General features: G+C 39.3%; 1 protein-coding gene across 1 annotated transcript; it reads right to left on the bottom strand.

Annotated features, from left to right (window-relative positions):
• Nucleotides 1-2,580: 2,580 nt before the first annotated feature.
• Nucleotides 2,581-10,674, bottom strand: dtx3la (deltex E3 ubiquitin ligase 3L a). The gene is made up of 5 exons (XM_085285897.1): nucleotides 10,551-10,674; nucleotides 9,528-9,610; nucleotides 9,279-9,430; nucleotides 3,826-4,037; nucleotides 2,581-3,225 (listed from the first exon to the last, which is right to left on the bottom strand). Exons 2-5 carry the CDS (start codon nucleotides 9,607-9,609, stop codon nucleotides 3,159-3,161), a joined length of 513 nt encoding a protein of 170 aa, XP_085142023.1. The 5' UTR covers nucleotide 9,610; nucleotides 10,551-10,674; the 3' UTR covers nucleotides 2,581-3,158.
• Between the last annotated feature and the right edge of the window lie 6,087 nt (nucleotides 10,675-16,761).

The following is a 16,761-nucleotide window of genomic DNA, read 5'->3' as shown; positions in this document are numbered from 1 at the left end:
AGAGGCTGAAGCTCTCCAAACCGGTCGTGAGGACTAAAGAACTGTGAAGCAACGAGGCTGTGGAGGAGCTTCGCATGTGTTTGGAGTCTACAGACTGGGACACAATGAAGGCTGCTTCTAACAGTTTGGACGAGTTTACGGACACTGTCACCTCCTTTATCCACTTTTGCGAGGACAGCATTGTGCCATCACGCACCAGGGTCAGTTATAACAATGACAAACCCTGGTTTACTCCTAAACTCAAAAAGCTGTGGCTGGAAAAGAGAAAGGCGTTCAGAAGCGGAGACAGGGACTGCTACAGAGATGCCAAGTACAGGTTCACTAAAGAAGTGGACATTGCTAAACATCAGCACTCTGAGAAGATGCAGCAGCAGATCTCAGAGAATGACTCGGCCTCTGTGTGGAAAAGTTTTAGGAATATCACCAACTACAAGCTTAAAAGCCCCCACTCCACTGATGAATTGCTCTTGGCCAACACCCTTAACGACTTTTGCGGCCGTTTTGACGAGCCATCAAGCAGCCTTCACACCTCCAATGGCCCCGACAATAGAGACACTTTGGACACTCATTCCCCCACCTCTCTTGGCTCCAGTCAGATGACCAGGGTTTCCTGATGGGACTGCCTGTCTACCCTGCGGCCATCTCGCTGTGCTGAGGAGCCTATGCAGGCGTATGGAGACAGCCATGTTCAGGTGAGGTGGGGAAGATTCGGAGCCTAGGCTCAGCTGTCCTCCAGCCGCCCTCCTCCCTCCTGACATCCTTTGAGTTGGGCCTAGTGGCCAGCACTGCTTGCAGGCTGTGTTCCCCTGGCATATTGCCCGCTTCGCCGGTTTCCGCACCAGTTGGACCTCGCTGTGTCTGATGCGTCAGCCAGTGAATGAGTGTTCTTTAGCCCGCAGCTATGGCTCCCTTTCTGGCGTTCCCCTTGCAGGGTTGCGTGGCCAGTAGGTACTCCACTCAGCGGCTCCTCTCACTCTTGGCATTCCAATGCTTTTTGTTGTTGTTGTGCTAAGCTAATAGGCAGAATGCTACCGGTATAGCTCTAAAGAATGTAGCATCATAGGCAGTGTAGTCCGTGCTGCAGGGAGAATGGACTGCCATACCCGTTATTTGTCTGTGAGCGCGAGGAGTGTATTTGAAATTGCTACACAGTGTTGGGAAGGTTACTTTTAAAATGTATTACACTACAGATTACAGAATACACGCCCCAAAATGTATTCTGTAACGTATTCCGTTACGTTACTCAATGACAGTAACGTATTCTGAATACTTTGGATTACTTAATATATTATCATGCTTTTTACAACAACGTGAATGTATTATTGCTGTGATTTATTACTGTTACTGAAGGTCCGCGGCTCCGAACCGTAGTAAAGGGACCTCTGGCTAATACGTTGGGCTCATAGCCGAAAACTAGCTTTACTTTGTTGTCTGGGTCAACTTTGCTAGCGAGAGACAGAGAGAGGCGTTGAAAGGCTGCTCCAACGGAACTTATTGTTTTCGGAGGAAAACACGAACACAGCGTACAGTCGAGTCTTAATAGCTTACTTACAACTGGGCTCGTCAGGCACTCTTCTTGGCTGCAGTGGTTATTATTATATTTACATGCTTCCAGCTCCCGTTTTTGCTCGATGACAGCTCATACTTCCTTTTTCTCCCTCCCTCGCTCACAGACAAATAACGGGTATGGCAGTCCATTCTCCCTGCAGCACGGACTACACTGCCTATGATGCTACATTCTTTAGAGCTATACCGGTAGCATTCTGCCTATTAGCTTAGCACAACAACAACAAAAAGGCCTCTCTCACCCAGGAAACACGCAGAGAGAGAGCGTCACCCTGTAACCATGGCGCTGCCGCCTGGAACAAAAGAACGTACTGTAGCTGTCAAACAAAACCCAAACAGGCCTGATCCGCCACAATATGAAACAGGGAAGTACCGCCGTGTAATCCATTTATTTCAACAAAGTAACTGTATTCTAAATACCACCTTTATAAACGGTAACTGTAATGGAATACAGTTACTCATATTTTGTATTTTAAATACGTAACGGCGGTACATGTATTCCGTTACTCCCCAACACTGTTAATGGGTCAAGTAGTTCTGTCTTACTTCTTGGTCTTGTTCAGTTTGGGTTCTTCAAAGCAGTTGAAGACTAAGCCAGTTTGACATAGTTTCCTCTGAGTAGGTGATGCTGAGATGTGTCTGTTGCTTAAACTACTTGATGTGGGTTCTAATTTGAGCTCTTTGTGCCTGATTAATGTGATTGGGCTTCTTCACTTTGTCTTCCTTTCCAGGTGACATCTACATGAAAGGCACTGGATTTTAAATTGTGTTTTTATGGGTTTTCTGATTGCACTAGAAGAAACCATTTACATTTCTTTAAATATTTGGAATTAAATTGCCCCTTTCTTTTCTTGCTGTCTTATTGTAAACTCTTCTGCAATAACTTTTAGTAAGATAGCTTTTAGTTGAGGAGGAAGCGTCTGTGATCCACGAATTTTAAGACTATCTCAGTCTTGCACTGGAGAGGGAGAGATACAGTGTGTGTGTGTGTGTGTGTGTGTGTGTGTGTGTGTGTGTGTGTGTGTGTGTGTGTGCATATATGTGTGTGTGTGTGCCTCAGGTCTCTCCAATAACCAGCACAATCTTTGAAGAAAGACTTAAACAAGTTTCAAGACTCTCCAAAATCTGTGCAGGTCTTTGAGGAGAGTCTGGACATTTGTTGCTGGCTACAAATTCAAATGGAAGCATACTGCTTTAAGAGCAATGACAGCCTCTTGAATATCAACATCTGTGCTATTTTTAATTGACAACAACACAATACATAACTTACAAGTATGCATAAGAAATAAAATATATAAAATAATTAATCTATTATTTTTTTCCATTCTACTTAAATCTTTACACTAATAGCCAGGGGGCATAAGCAGGGCTTAATTTTACATATAGTTCTGCGTATAACTTATCTATTACATGTAAATTGGTGGTTGCGTAGTGGGCGAATATTACTGGCATGCAGACAGGACTAAACCACCAAACTATTCAGTACACAATCTGCTTTTCATCCTAAACTGCAACCACCTTTTCTTCTTAATTCTGCTACAGGAAAAAGAAAAAATGTAGCTTTATCCATCTATTAACCAGTATGTCTTATGTTATTTAATGCCATTATTGTTCAGTAGCTTTTTCATAGTCTTCAGGTAGTCAGCATCTGGGCCATCACTGAAAGAATACAGATTAGAAATTAAAAAATTAAATTAAAAAATAATTGTCATCACACACACACACACACTCCCATGTAGATGTAAAGACAGAAAATTGGGACTAAATAATATATTTAAAGCTACCTATTAAATCAGTAACTTTAACAGTAGTGTTCTTTCAGTGATCTCATTTTATGAGTTCAGTTCAATTCAGTTTTATTTATACAGCACCAAATCACAACAACAGTCGCCTCAAGGTGCTTTATATTGTAAGGTGCAATAATACATACAGAGAAAAACCCGACAATCATATGACCCCCTATGAGCAAGCACTTTGGCGACAGTGGGAAGAATAAAACTCCCTTTTAACAGGATGAAACCTCCAGCAGAACCAGGCTGAGGAAGGAGTGGTCATCTGCCATCTGTCTAGACATTTCAGTTTCTAACACACAATTGTAAATGTGTTTGTGTTTGTTTGTTTGCTTGCTTGCTCATTTTACTTCAAGTCAAGTCAGTTTATTTCTAAGCACATTTAAAATCAAGGCTTAACCAAAGTGCTGCACAATTAAAAGGGATAAGCATTAGGCCTTTCAAACCAAGTCTGCTATAGTATACTCACAATATGTTTCCACCTTCTGACTGTATTTTTAGTGGAATGGAACTTGTAGTGATCACGTCCTCTCCATCTCCATTTGTGGTTATTCTAAACAGAAGCTTCTGATTGAATGCCTTTTCCAGCAGAGCAAGAACCTTCTTGCCTTCAAGGTTGTCGGGCAGGTAAGCACAGAGTACTTCCCCAGCATAATGCTGGCCAGGGTGAGGGTGCATCTCCTATAGGAAGATATGTTTAGTGCATAAATAGACATTCATTAAACCATGTGCTTAAGTCTAACCACACTGTACTTAAGTCATCATATTTTAAAGAGTTAATTAAATATATAAAACTGTAATTAATAACTATTAACAAAACTATTTAGATTTTTGTTTAGTACTTTGCTTATTCTTTATTAAAAATATTTTTAGCCTAAGCAAGAGTTCTGAGGTTTTATTTAATAGCAGGCTATAAAGCCCACAGGTAAAATATGCACATTAACTAAGGCGAGATTTTAATTTAATTTAAAAATAGACTCTGACTTGATTGACTCAGAGGAATTCTGTTTCCCCATTCCAGAACACCCGATCAGGTTAAGTTCAGCAAATTGTGAGTACGTTCACCCTGAGCTAAGCGTGTGCACTCTTTCATCATCACAGAACAAATTCTGATATATGTATTGACACCATGTCTACTGTGGTGATTTATCCAACTCACATTTTTGTTAGATAAAGTCGGAATGCTAATTTTGAATGTAATTATCTAGCTGTAACCTGAGAGAGGCAAAAACGAAAAAAGGAAAAGAAAAAAATGAAGAGAAAAATTGTTCATATTAAGCAGTTTACTGATGGACCTGTGATATTAGTTATCTAGACAGCAACACACTGCAGAGTGGTCAAGTGTGGGTTTTTTTTATTTTGGTTTGGTTTTCTTTTGCTTTTCTGGTGGTTGCTAAATCAGTTGTTAGCTAAATCTATTTCCTGTTACACCTCAGAAATACCAGAAAACCCCTGCCCAGTCCTCAAAAAAAAAAAAAAATATTGGGAGATACAAAATTAAGACTAACTTAATGATAGGATGAATGATAGGAAGAGTATACAGAAACTTTACCACATGATTTATCAGAGGAACGGGGTCACTAGTATATTGATAAAATGACTGTTGATAGTAGTAGAATGTGCACAGTTTATCTAAGACTCAGTCAAATGTTGCAAAATTGATCAAATTGTGCTCCTCAAAGCCCCCCAAAATACTTAAAAGCTACTCAAGAGTTTAAATATCCTTCTGGAGATTCCTTACTTGTGGTTCCTAAAGTATTTAAAACTAAAATGGGAGACCTTCCGCTTTCAGACGCCTCTTCTGTGGAACCAGTTCCCAGTTTAGATTTGGGAGACAGATGCACTCAGCTGCATTGTGGAGAGCACACTGACTACCTGCATCACTGCATGGTACGACAGCACTACTGCTATGGACCACAAACGCCTGCATAGAGTGATAACAACTGCGGAGAAGATCACCAGGACCCTGCTGCCCTCTCTGAAGAGCATCTACCATCGCCAAGTGCAGAGGAGAGCTGCCTCCATCCTCAAAGACCCCACACACCCACAACACAAACTGTTCACACTTCTGCCCTCAGGAGAAAGGTTTAGAAGTGTGAAATCCAGAACATCTCAACTCAACAACTCCTTCTTCCCCACTGCTATCAGAGTCTTGAACAGCTGATCTATTTTAACAGTAATAATAATTTTAGCACATCAGGTCATCTCACATATCAAACCAGCAGATTAAGCTCATAGCTCTTTTGCACATAAATCTATTTAATACTCTAAATTTTTTTGTCTCCATTTATTTATTCATGCTATTTGTATTTATCTATTTATAATGGGGCAGAATGACAAAAGCGAAGCTGCCATATCACGCCATCGGCCCCTCTGACCATCACCAGTAGGCGGTAGATGAAGTGTCTTGCCCAAGGACACAACGACCAAGACAGACAGAGCTAGGGATCAAACCGGCAACCTTCCGGTTACAAGATGAGCTTCCCAACCCCCCTGAACCACGGTATATATGCACAGGAAATTCAAAAGTGTTAAATGTTTTGGTGTTAGTAGTTTTCTTGCAAAAGTAGAGTTAATTTTACTCTATGTAGAGTCACATTCTTTTAATGTAACTCTGAGGTGTAAAATGATAATAGTTAAAATCGAGTGTTAAAAATGAGCGTTTCTATGTCAAATCTGGAGGTGTTACAATGGAAACATTAACTCTTGATCTTTTAACTCTGAACTCCTACAGGGGCTATGACACCAATAGAGTAAATTCACTAGTGATGGGGTTTCCGGCTCTTTTTAGAGATCCGGCTCTTTCGGTTTGGCTCACTAAAAAGAACCGGCTCTTTCGGCTCCGAACCGGCTCTTCAGGTTGTTTTGTTGCTTTAATTAATTTATTATTAACAATAGTATAAAATTATGCACAAAAGGAATTACCAACGTAAAAAAAAGTGGTTTTATTTATATATGTTTATATATAAATATATGCGGTGGCCCCTAGAGACAAAACACGTACAAACTCCAAAACACATTTCTAGCATGAACTGAACTTCCAAAGCAGAGCTACTAGATCACTTAAATTACACAATTGAAAGCATGTGTGTATTGTTTGTGTATTTATACACAGGCACTCATATATATTCAAATAATTTAAAAAAAATTCATTTACCTGTTACTACCACACACCAAATCCGGTCGTTGGTACTTGCTGGCTTGTGTAGCCACTAGGTAACAAAAGCTCAACACTGCGCCTAGCATCCTCTCTCTAGGGGCCACCGTAAATATACTTTTATTTATTTACTCCACATAAAATGTAATAAATAAATCATATAATACAAAAATCTGATATTCACATTTCAACTTTTAACTATTTAAATTTTCAGCTTTTTCCTTTTACAAATTTAAAGTGAAACAACACAAAACACTGCAAACCACAACACAATTAAATATAAATTATAATATGAAAACAAAAAGAAGATGCATATTCTCTGTCATATGGTCCTATACCTTTCTAATGTGACGTTGTTGTCCCTGGCTCTCTTTCTCTCTCTCTCCCTCTGGCTCTGTTCCTGTGCTACTGAGTGTAACTACCGCCCCTCCCCCCTCTGCCCAGCATAAAGCACAAGGCTGGCGTGCAGAGTGAAGCGGAAAAAAAGTGCGAGAGAGAGGGTGAGAGAAAGAAAAAAAAAACCCACGTGGCAGCTCGCGATAAGGAGCCGGCTCACATCGTTCACGTCAAAGAGTCGGCTCTAAGAGCCATTTCGTTCGCGAACGACCCATCACTAAAATTCACAGACTCCGCCCCCAGCACCATAGGCTCCAATCGAAGCTGAAGTGAAGCCGTTTCAGAACATTGCTCTACATATTTGAGTTGTTTGCCAAGTCATTTTTTCAAAGACTGTTTCAATTATTATTATTAGCTTTTACTTCTGTGGCTCTTTGGAGTTGAGACAAAGCTGTGTGAAAGGCATTAGCCATGTTGCTCGGTGATAGCATAATATTCTGTTTTAGCTAGCTGAAAGGTATTGTTTGCAGGCAAATACCACAGCCTTGAAAAAAAGCTTGCATGTGAATTTTCAGTCACATTTTTGGTCAAACACACCTAAAACAATGTCTAGAATGTGAAATGTTGGTATAATGGTGCTACTTGAAGCCTGAAAATGATCTCCCATAAAAAAAAAACGAGCAGACAGCAGTAGCAGATGTCCTGACTGGGTTCTACGTTAGCATTTAAATCCCTCCAGAGTTTTGTGCACACGGTTTAGGTAAAAATGAAAAAGGTTGAGGTTTTACATTTAGTTCAGTATTACCTGTTGCCTGTGTCCTTGTCTTTTGGGAAAATACTTTACACAAGTAATGGCTCAAAAAGGTTTCTTTTTTTTCTTTTTTTTTACTGTGCTGCAATTGATTACCGGATTATTTGTGCCATTAATTAGTGTCAACTAATTTTTATTCAATCTCCACATAGGATATGTGAAGATGGAATATGGGGGAGAGCAGAAGTGCGTTGAAGGTCCACAAAGTGATGAATGAAGGACATGCATATTGTATTGAAGAAATAAATGATGAGAATGCTGTTATTTGCATTTACCAGCTCACCTATGTCAGACCTTTTGATAAACAAAATTCTAATGAAAGTGAGAACATGTACACTGTTACATCTTTCAGAAAATGTTTTGAAATTGTGGTGCACAGTTCAGAATAAATGTTTTTCAAAAACCATTGCGTCTTTTTAGTAAATGTTTATTTCCAAAAGAAATTTCTAGAAGTTCAGAAGAGGAAAATTCCTGCTTTTTAGAATTAATCAGAAGATAACTCTTACGTAGTTAAACTAAAATACTCTTTGAGAGTTAATATATAAACACTTAACACCTAGTTAGCATTAGTAAGTATTAAATTATCAACTCCAGACAGATTTGGTGTTTAACACTTAATCAGAGTTAACGTACCAACTCTCCAAAAAGAGTTAAATTAACACTCTCTGATGTGGACCCATATAGTATAGACACTTTAATAGTGTTGAAATCAAATCTGACAGTGTTAATTTGGACATGCTGGATTTGCAGTGTGCATTTAGTGAGTGTTGTTTACAAATCAAAGTATGTGCTGCTCCTTTTTTTTTCTGTTTTCGTTTTCTATTTCCATCTACCGTGACTCACTAACCTGACCAACCAGTTCACCAGTTTCTTTCTGATAAGAATGCGGTGTATATGCTCTTACTCTAGTTCAAATAAAAGAATAGTTAGTGTTTCTCTTTCTTTTTGAACAATATTTAAAAAATATCTTTTGAACCGTCAATTTAGGGTTGTGCCACATAGTCTTCTTATGTTTAATGTGCTGTACATCTGCGGTCCCCAACCCCTGGGCCTCAGACCAGTACTGGTCCGTGAGTCATTTGGTACCGGGCCGCGAGAGTTGAGGCTCATGTGTGATTTTCAGGGTTTTTATCGGTTTTCAGCGTTATTTCGTTATCATTTTTATCGTTAACTCGGTTTTCCTGGGTCTTTTCACGCATGTTATGAATAAATCTTCTTTTTTTCGGTACCGGTACTAGTCTTATTTTGTTGTGTTTATCCGCGACACCTTAAAGGCCAGTCCGTGAAAATATTGTCGGGCATAAACCGGTCCATGGCGCAAAAAAGGTTGGGGACGTTGTGTTTTTTATCATTTTAAACAATGTTATTGACCTAGTGAGAGAGTTAATCAGAAGTGTTTGACTGTTTCTTTTTTTTATTATTATTGTTATTATTATTATTATTAATAATATTAATAATATAATTGACTTTAGCATACAGACTGAAGAAGCCTGGAGTGAAATTACCAACCTTGAAAGTAGTGGATGCCTTGCTCAACCTCATTAGCTATTTCAAATATTAGGTATTAGTACATATTAGCTATACCACATATAGTTGTCAGCAGATCCACTAAGCTCACCGTCTGTTTTCCTTCCAGGAATGAGAAGTTAATCTTCAGGGTATTATCATTAGGAAATCCAGCTAGGCCTCTGTTGATAACTTCCCAGGTCATTTTACCATCTGGTTGGCACCCACTTAGTGTACTGAACTTCCCATTTGCCTGTTCAGTAGCTGGACAGACAGAAGCAAATTTTCAGTGGAATTATCTACTAGTAAATAAGAAATTGTACCAGGCATTCAGAAATAGGTGTGTGTATTTTTGAAGGACCTTGTTCAACCAGCGATGGAGGACCCTGTCCATCGAGATAACGATTACAGTAAAGCTTGTCACTGCTCTGGTTAGAACCCATACTGTAAAGACAAGGGAAACAGTATGAATTAGCACTTTATCTAGAATAAATCGCGATGTTGGTAAATGTCTTATAAGAAAAAGGTTTTACCGTTCAAAAAAAATCAAGACAATTGTAAAACTGAAACAAATGAACAATGGAGTTCCAAGAGGAAGAGAGATTTTTATACATAGTTTAAGATTTGTGTTTAAATTTACTATCATGCTTAAATTCATTTTATAGATCTTCATTACTCGTCATAACCGCAGCTAGCTGTAGATGATGGACTGTGTATTCTTGCAGATGTCCACTCACACAAGAGGATTTCTGTAGACTGATTAGCACAGTTTGATGGTGTGTCAAGGCTGTAAATCACAAAACCCTCTAAAAACATTGAGCTCACAGGACATGCTTAGAGTCCCCCGAATAAAGGTGTGAATGGTTGTGAAATGGCTGTGTACAAATGTCTAAATTTGATGGCAGAAGATACATCCTTAACACATCGTATGTCGCTGCTTATTAGGGAAAAGTATTTTATGGCCCTCAAACACAAGAACTTCCTCTCATGTACTTCGAGTCCTAAAAAAACCAAAAGATTTGATAGCTGGCTTGTAACTTCAAATAAACATTTAAATGTGTCCGATGTTATTTTTAAATAATCTTTTATACTGCCATATACACCACATTGACTAGGTATATCTGAGTAGAGCAGGTGAACCTACCGAGTGCTGAAAATAAAGTTTGTACGTTTAGCCAGTCATAATGTCTTTGGTTTTGCTGCCTAGCATTTTGCCTGTTCTGTTCTTCAATCAGCTTGTTTTAATTCAGAACAAAAAGAAAATGTTTACAACACAACACAACATACATTAGTGGGTGAGTTCAAACTGACTAATAACTTAAAATTCCAATGATTACAGTAAATGTTAATTATTGATGAGTGCTATTCATACTCTTCTCAGTACCTGCTGAAAGGCTGTTATCCACACTGCAGAAAATTTTCTTGGTTTCTCCTGTCGTAACTAAAAGATCTTGGAGCTCCAGGCATTCGTTAGCTCATGAGGATATGAAAAGTGCACCAAATCAAAGACAGAAACAAGGGAAAAATAAGGTGGGTGTGTCCAGTTAATGGGTTGTGGTTTAAGGGCTGAATGATCTGCTCAACTGGTCTAGCAAGTTTGGTAATCATGGTAGTGTGTGTGTGTGTGTGTGTCGGTGTGTGTGGCAGAAGCAAGCAAGAAAAACAGTTTCACAGTAGTTTTATGTATGATCATAAGGATAACAATTTATTTGTGTTGTCTTTTATATTTTTATATATTTCATTGAATACAACCCCAATTCCAAAAATGTTTGGATGTTTTTTTTAAACACTTTAAAATAGAGCACCCACAATTGCTCCACACCAACTGTGTAGAAATAAAATATAAATAGTACAACAGCAGGAATAAATAAACATGAGAGATATATACAATTAAGAGGAATATATAAAAAACAACAGAAAAGGCAAACATTAGAGAACAGGCAGTTAAAAAGACTTGGTCAGAATAGAGTCCACATATAAGTAGTCTGAGGGATGAGGGTTATTTAGATCATGGCTCAGATTGGTGGGTGTGTCGTGAAATCAACAAGTCATGAACAGCTGTCATGGCTACTGAGGGGGAGTGAACTGTAGTGCTGGACTCAAAGAAGTCAATGTTTAGTGTGTTTATTTACATTGATTCACCAACAAAGTTATACCCAATGCATTAGAGGAAAATAGTTTCGACTTGATCCAGGGAATCCAAATACCTGGTTATCAAACAACAGAACACTCTCAAAACACAGTCCAGGAAAGGGAATCCAGGGAAACTCTTTGCAGAGGGAAACACCAGGGTTTCACTAACTGTAGTTCAACACTACAGCAAAGAATGACAGCCAGTCACTACCTTAACTCGTGGCAGTTATGGGATCATTGGTGACAGGTGGGTGATGTGTTTCAAGCTAGAGTCCCACCCTCGCGCATAGACAACAACAACAACACAGACAGAGAAGAGAAGAGAAAAAACAAAGACAGAGAGACAGATAAAGTCAGTCGGAGAGGCCTTAGGGACCGTGATAGTCATTCATGCATGTGCCACGGTGTTTTAAGTTTAGCTTTAGCTACAGAAAGCAGTTGTTCAGTTTGGTAACTTGTATTCACATTTCTTCCAGAGAAGTGGAGGTGGCCATTAAATGTAAAATAACCGTTATAACACAGTGTTGTTATATTTAATTCGTCAACATTTAAACAGCAATGTTAATAGTCGGTTTATTTTTTATGTTTTTTTGCATATCAGAAAAGCACCGCAGCAATTTCCTAATGTTGTAAACCTGCTCAACATTTGGCAATAAACCCCATTCTGATTCTGATTCTGATTCTGAAAATGGCATTTCAATTCACACAGATCAGCTTATTGATCTAGGTATTGACCTATATCAAATTATCTTTTGATGCATAATTAGAAATGTTAGTTTGTACCGACGTAGAAATAAAACTTTAAGAAAAAAAAAGTTAAACACAGTAATAAAGAGTAAAAATCTTGATCATCTTAAATAACTGCAACAACATAGGAGTAAAGAGGGCAAGCAGTTTGGCTTAACAAATGTGTGCCCTGCCTCCTATATGTGAGGAAGGTAAAAACCCAAAGGACAAAAGACACACTTCTTGATAAGAATGTAAAACATATTCTTTTAGCGTGTGCCAAAAGCTTTCTTTGTCCTTTGTCCCACAGATGTATTTTAGAGATATCCTTGAACATGGTTTACTCAGACTGAGTTGCAGGTCTGGGTTCCAGGCAAGAGGAAAGAAAAGATGGTGGTAAGTGGACTGGTTCTTATGTAGTGCTTTTCTATTCTAACTGAGCACTCAAAGTACTTTAATGCAACTTGTGCCATTTGTCCAGGCAAACAAACACTTTCTTCTATGCTTTGTTTAATGAGTAGGTGCTGTCTGTCTAACATTTACACATATTCACATTTCAATGGGTGCACGGATGAGAAACTTGGAGTTAATATCTTGCCCAAGGATATTTGGCATGCAGACTGGAGCAGCTAGGGATTAAACCACCAACATTAGTAGGTGACCTGCTCTATCTATTCAGCTACAGCCACCCCAAGATAAGGAGTCAAAAATTAGTGAAAGGAGAAAACCCTGTGGACTTTGCCTTTTCCTGCTCCTTACATGTAATGATTGCCCCACTGATTGCCTATATAGTCATGACAAATAACTCTTTAAGAATAAAGCCTTTGTTTAAATTTTGGAATTTTTCCTGATCTCCTGCCTAAAGTCTCTGGTGCCAAACAGAAATTTTATTGAGGGTAGCACTTAATAAAAAAGTCTCATGCTTAACAAATAATTAGAAACAGATGAGTATTTGCATTCATTTCTCCAATCATTCTCCATTTGTGGAGAGATAATGCTTTTAGAAAAGGGCTGAAAACTCTCAGTACCGCAGAGGTACAATACTTACTAAAGCCAAGTTTGCTCAGCAAGATAAAGGCTTTCTCTTGGGGTTTGTTCAGCTCAACATTTGGATCAGTTAGACTCAGGTGTGATGTCCAGTATGTCCCTTTATCTGCTTTGTTTTGTTTGTGTTATTGACTTGTCAGTTTTGATCAGGCTGTGAGAAGTTTATCTATTACATGGCAACATTTACCACTGTGACTCAAAAAAGTTTTTATTTTTTGAGCCATTCATAGTTTGACTTTCTGACGCTTTGTGCATCACTTTCGTGCTGCATAATCCAAGTGTGCTTGAGCTTTAGGCCAGAACCTGAAGGCTGGACGTTTACTTTCAGAATTGGCTGCTAGAGACCAGAATTCCTGGTTCCATCCTGCTTTGATACAGCAAGTCATCCATGACCAGTCAAGTAAACCCAGATCATCATATTACTGCAACCATTTGTGTTGGTATGATGTTCTTTTTATAAAATGTTATCTTAGTTTTATGCCAGATGTAATGAGAGTCAACCCTTCCAACAAGTTCAGCTTTTGTCTTGTCAGTCCACAGAATGTTTTCCTTGGATCATCAGGTATGAAATCACCACCTACTGACCAATCAATTTTCCAAAAATGATGTCACCATTCCTTGAAAAACCCTCAGGCCTCTGCAGGGAAAGTAGGAAGGGTTGTTTTTTAATAGAGTCTAGTATTAGCAGTGTAGCAGTGTAAAAGGCATATGCAGATTAAAATGAACTATTAGAAAATTTTATACACTTTCTTAATCACCAAATTAATCCTGTCAAGCTTCTGGGTCGGTTCGACCCAGCATTTTGAGTTTATTATGTTTTAGTTTATCTCTTGAATGATCGTTGTGTTACCTTTGTGATTTGTGGGTTACTATTTAAGTTCCATGTTTCTGTTACTCGTGGTTAAGGATTTGTGTTCTCATGTTTTGTGTGAGTTTAGTTCTGTGTCCTGTCTGCGTCTTCGTGTAGTGATCGCTTGTTTCCTGTTTTATTGTGAAGGTCTGTCTCATGTGAGTGTGTTCAGTTTTACCTCTCGTCTCGTCGATTATTCCTAGCTGTGTCCACCACCTGTGTGTAATTCCCCTGTGTTTCTCTGTGTGTATTTAAGTCGTGTCCTCTGTCATTGTAGTTGCTGGTCCGTCTGTGTATCCACCATGTTTCATCCGTGTGTTCTCCCTGCTGTCCGTCGTCATTCTCCGCTGCTCATCCTCCTTCATGTTCATGTCCTGGTTTGTGTTCACTAGCTTAGTTGTTCTCAGTTTAGATAGCCTTCTGTTCTGTTTGCTGTTTGTCTATTTTTATTTTTGTGTTCAATAAACCACCTCACCTTCACGAGTGCCTGCGACTGGATCCTCCTTCAATATTTCCACACGGCTCACTCTACTCACCGTGACAAATCCATGTCCATTCTTTTGACAGTGGAATGCATAGTTTGTGTTTCGTTCTGTGGTTTCAGTAAGGTAGACATAGGCTGCACATATGAGTGCACATAATGTACATAAATAATTATGTATTTAAAAAGTTACCTGGAAAACCAAAATCCTGCTTTGTAGTACAGGCCTTTGGTCTGCACTCTTGTGTAAATGATGCTAACTAAATCTCTGAAGATTCCCTCACTTTTTCACTTAAAGTGTACATGTTTTAATGCTAACTTCACCCTGCTTAAAAAACTGTGATAGAATCAACAATGCCTATGAAGATGGATTTAGGAAGTACACATTTAAATAACATGTTTAACGCTTTCTTGTGCAGGTACAGAATATGGCATCACTTGTGAAAAACAAGGACAGCAAAACTAAAAAGCAGTTGCTCTGGGCTGCAACAATGAGTTTTGTGTTTAAAAAAAAAGAAAAGAAACAAGGATATGCTGTCCACTTTCACTCCCAGTATCTTAAGCAGTATATTGTTGCTAACTAGCTGAATTTAAAAACAGGAGAATCCATCTATTAGCTGTAATTTTGTGGTTTGTAAATGGTAAATGGCCTGCATTTGTATAGCGCTTTTCTAGTCCCTAAGGACCCCAAAGCGCTTCACACTACATTCAGTCATTCACCCATTCATACACACATTCACACACTGGCGATGGCAAGCTACATTGTAGCCACAGCTGCCCTGGGGCACACTGACAGAGGCGAGGCTGCCGGACACTGGCGCCACCGGGTCCTCTGACCACCACCAGTAGGCAAACATGGGGTTAGTATCTTGCCCAAGGATATTTGGCATGCAGCCAGGAGGCAGCCTGGGATCGAACCACCGACCTTCTGATTAGTGGTAAAGCACTTAACGAATGAGGACAATGTAGAGGAGAGTATACTTTTATCAGCCTTTGTGTTTTGCATTTGCTTTGTACAAGTCCCTTCTCAAAACTTACAGCAGACTCATTGGATTACTGTGATTGGCTAGAGTACCACAACATATCCGTGTCACTTCCAGAGCTTACCACCCGTTAAACACTCAAAATTGATATTAGACAATCAATTTTTTTCACATCACACGAGACGTGACGCAGCCTCAGAAAGCCCTAAAGTTAAGCATTCTTGAAAATCTGAAGGTTCCAGAACAACCTTGGTCCTCTCAGAGACAGTTAAAACATATCTGCCTCTTCATTTGAAATCCTTTGTTGTTGTGACACAAAATCCAAGCTTGTTTTTAGTGACCTCAGAGACGCTGAAACAGAGAAAGACAATCCCGCTTAAGCTAAGAGGGCGAGAGAGGTTTAAAAAAAATAGGCTGGGGACAAGAGGGGGATCTCAGATGGGATCTCAGATGGGATAATTACCATGTGTCCCAAATCCTGCCTTACTCTCCCCTCTAATCCACACAGGAAGAGAAAACACAGAAAAGTCCAATTATGTTTTGAACTTGCCTTCCTTTTCTTCTCTCACCACCATTCTCTCCATATAGTGCTCACCATTAAAGGTGTAGTCAATCTGAATCAGTGCTAACTGTCATGGCTGTGTGAATATATTGTATATGTATTGTATTAAGTTATATTTTAATAGAGTAGTTAAAACTTTGTGAATTAAGCTGAACAAAATTATTTAAGGGGAGCATGGTGGCACAGTACATGGTGGGCCATTTATATGGATTCACCGTAATAACATGGGAATGGTTGGTGATATTAAAGTCCTGTTTGTGGCACATTAGTATATGTGAGGGGGCAAACTCCTCAAGATGGGTGGTGACCATGGTGGCCATTTAGAAGTTGGCCATCTTGGATACAACTTTTGGTTTTTCAATAGGAAGAGGGCCATGTGACACATCAAACTTATTGGTAATGTCACAAGAAAAACAATGGTGTGCTTGGTTTCAATGTAACTTTATTCTTTCATGAGTTATTTACAAGTTTCTGACCACTTATAAAATGTGTTCAATGTGCTGCCCATTGGGTTGGATTGTCAATGCAACCCTCTTCTCCCACTCTTCACACACTGATAGCAACACCGCAGGAGAAATGCCAGCACAGGCATCCAGTATCCGTAGTTTCAGGTGCTGCACATCTCGTATCTTCACACCATAGACAATTGTCTTCAGATGACCCCAAAGATAAAAGTCTAAGGGGGTCAGATTGGGAGACCTTGGGGACCATTCAACTGGCCCACGACAACCAATCCACTTTCCAGGAGACTGTTCATCTAGAAATGCTCGGACCTGGCACCCATAATGTGGTGGTGCACCATCTTGCTAGAAA

This window comes from Mchenga conophoros, linkage group LG9 (genome assembly GCF_057382185.1).
Source record: "Mchenga conophoros isolate Kocher_MC1m ecotype Shallow Benthic linkage group LG9, M_conophoros_male_GT1.1, whole genome shotgun sequence".
Lineage (NCBI taxonomy): Eukaryota > Metazoa > Chordata > Actinopteri > Cichliformes > Cichlidae > Mchenga > Mchenga conophoros.
The sequence above is the reverse complement of the archived record's forward strand: the minus strand, read 5'-3'. Positions and strand labels throughout refer to the sequence as shown.

Coding starts and splice junctions, on each gene's coding strand:
- dtx3la (XM_085285897.1), bottom strand. CDS start 9,609: ATGGGTTCTAACCAGAGCAGTGACAAGCTTTACTGTAATCGTTATCTC. Junction 9,431..9,527: donor TCCATCGCTGGTTGAACAAG/GTCCTTCAAAAA, acceptor CTGTCTGTCCAG/CTACTGAACAGGCAAATGGG. Junction 3,226..3,825: donor TCAGAAGGTGGAAACATATT/GTGAGTATACTA, acceptor GTATTCTTTCAG/TGATGGCCCAGATGCTGACT.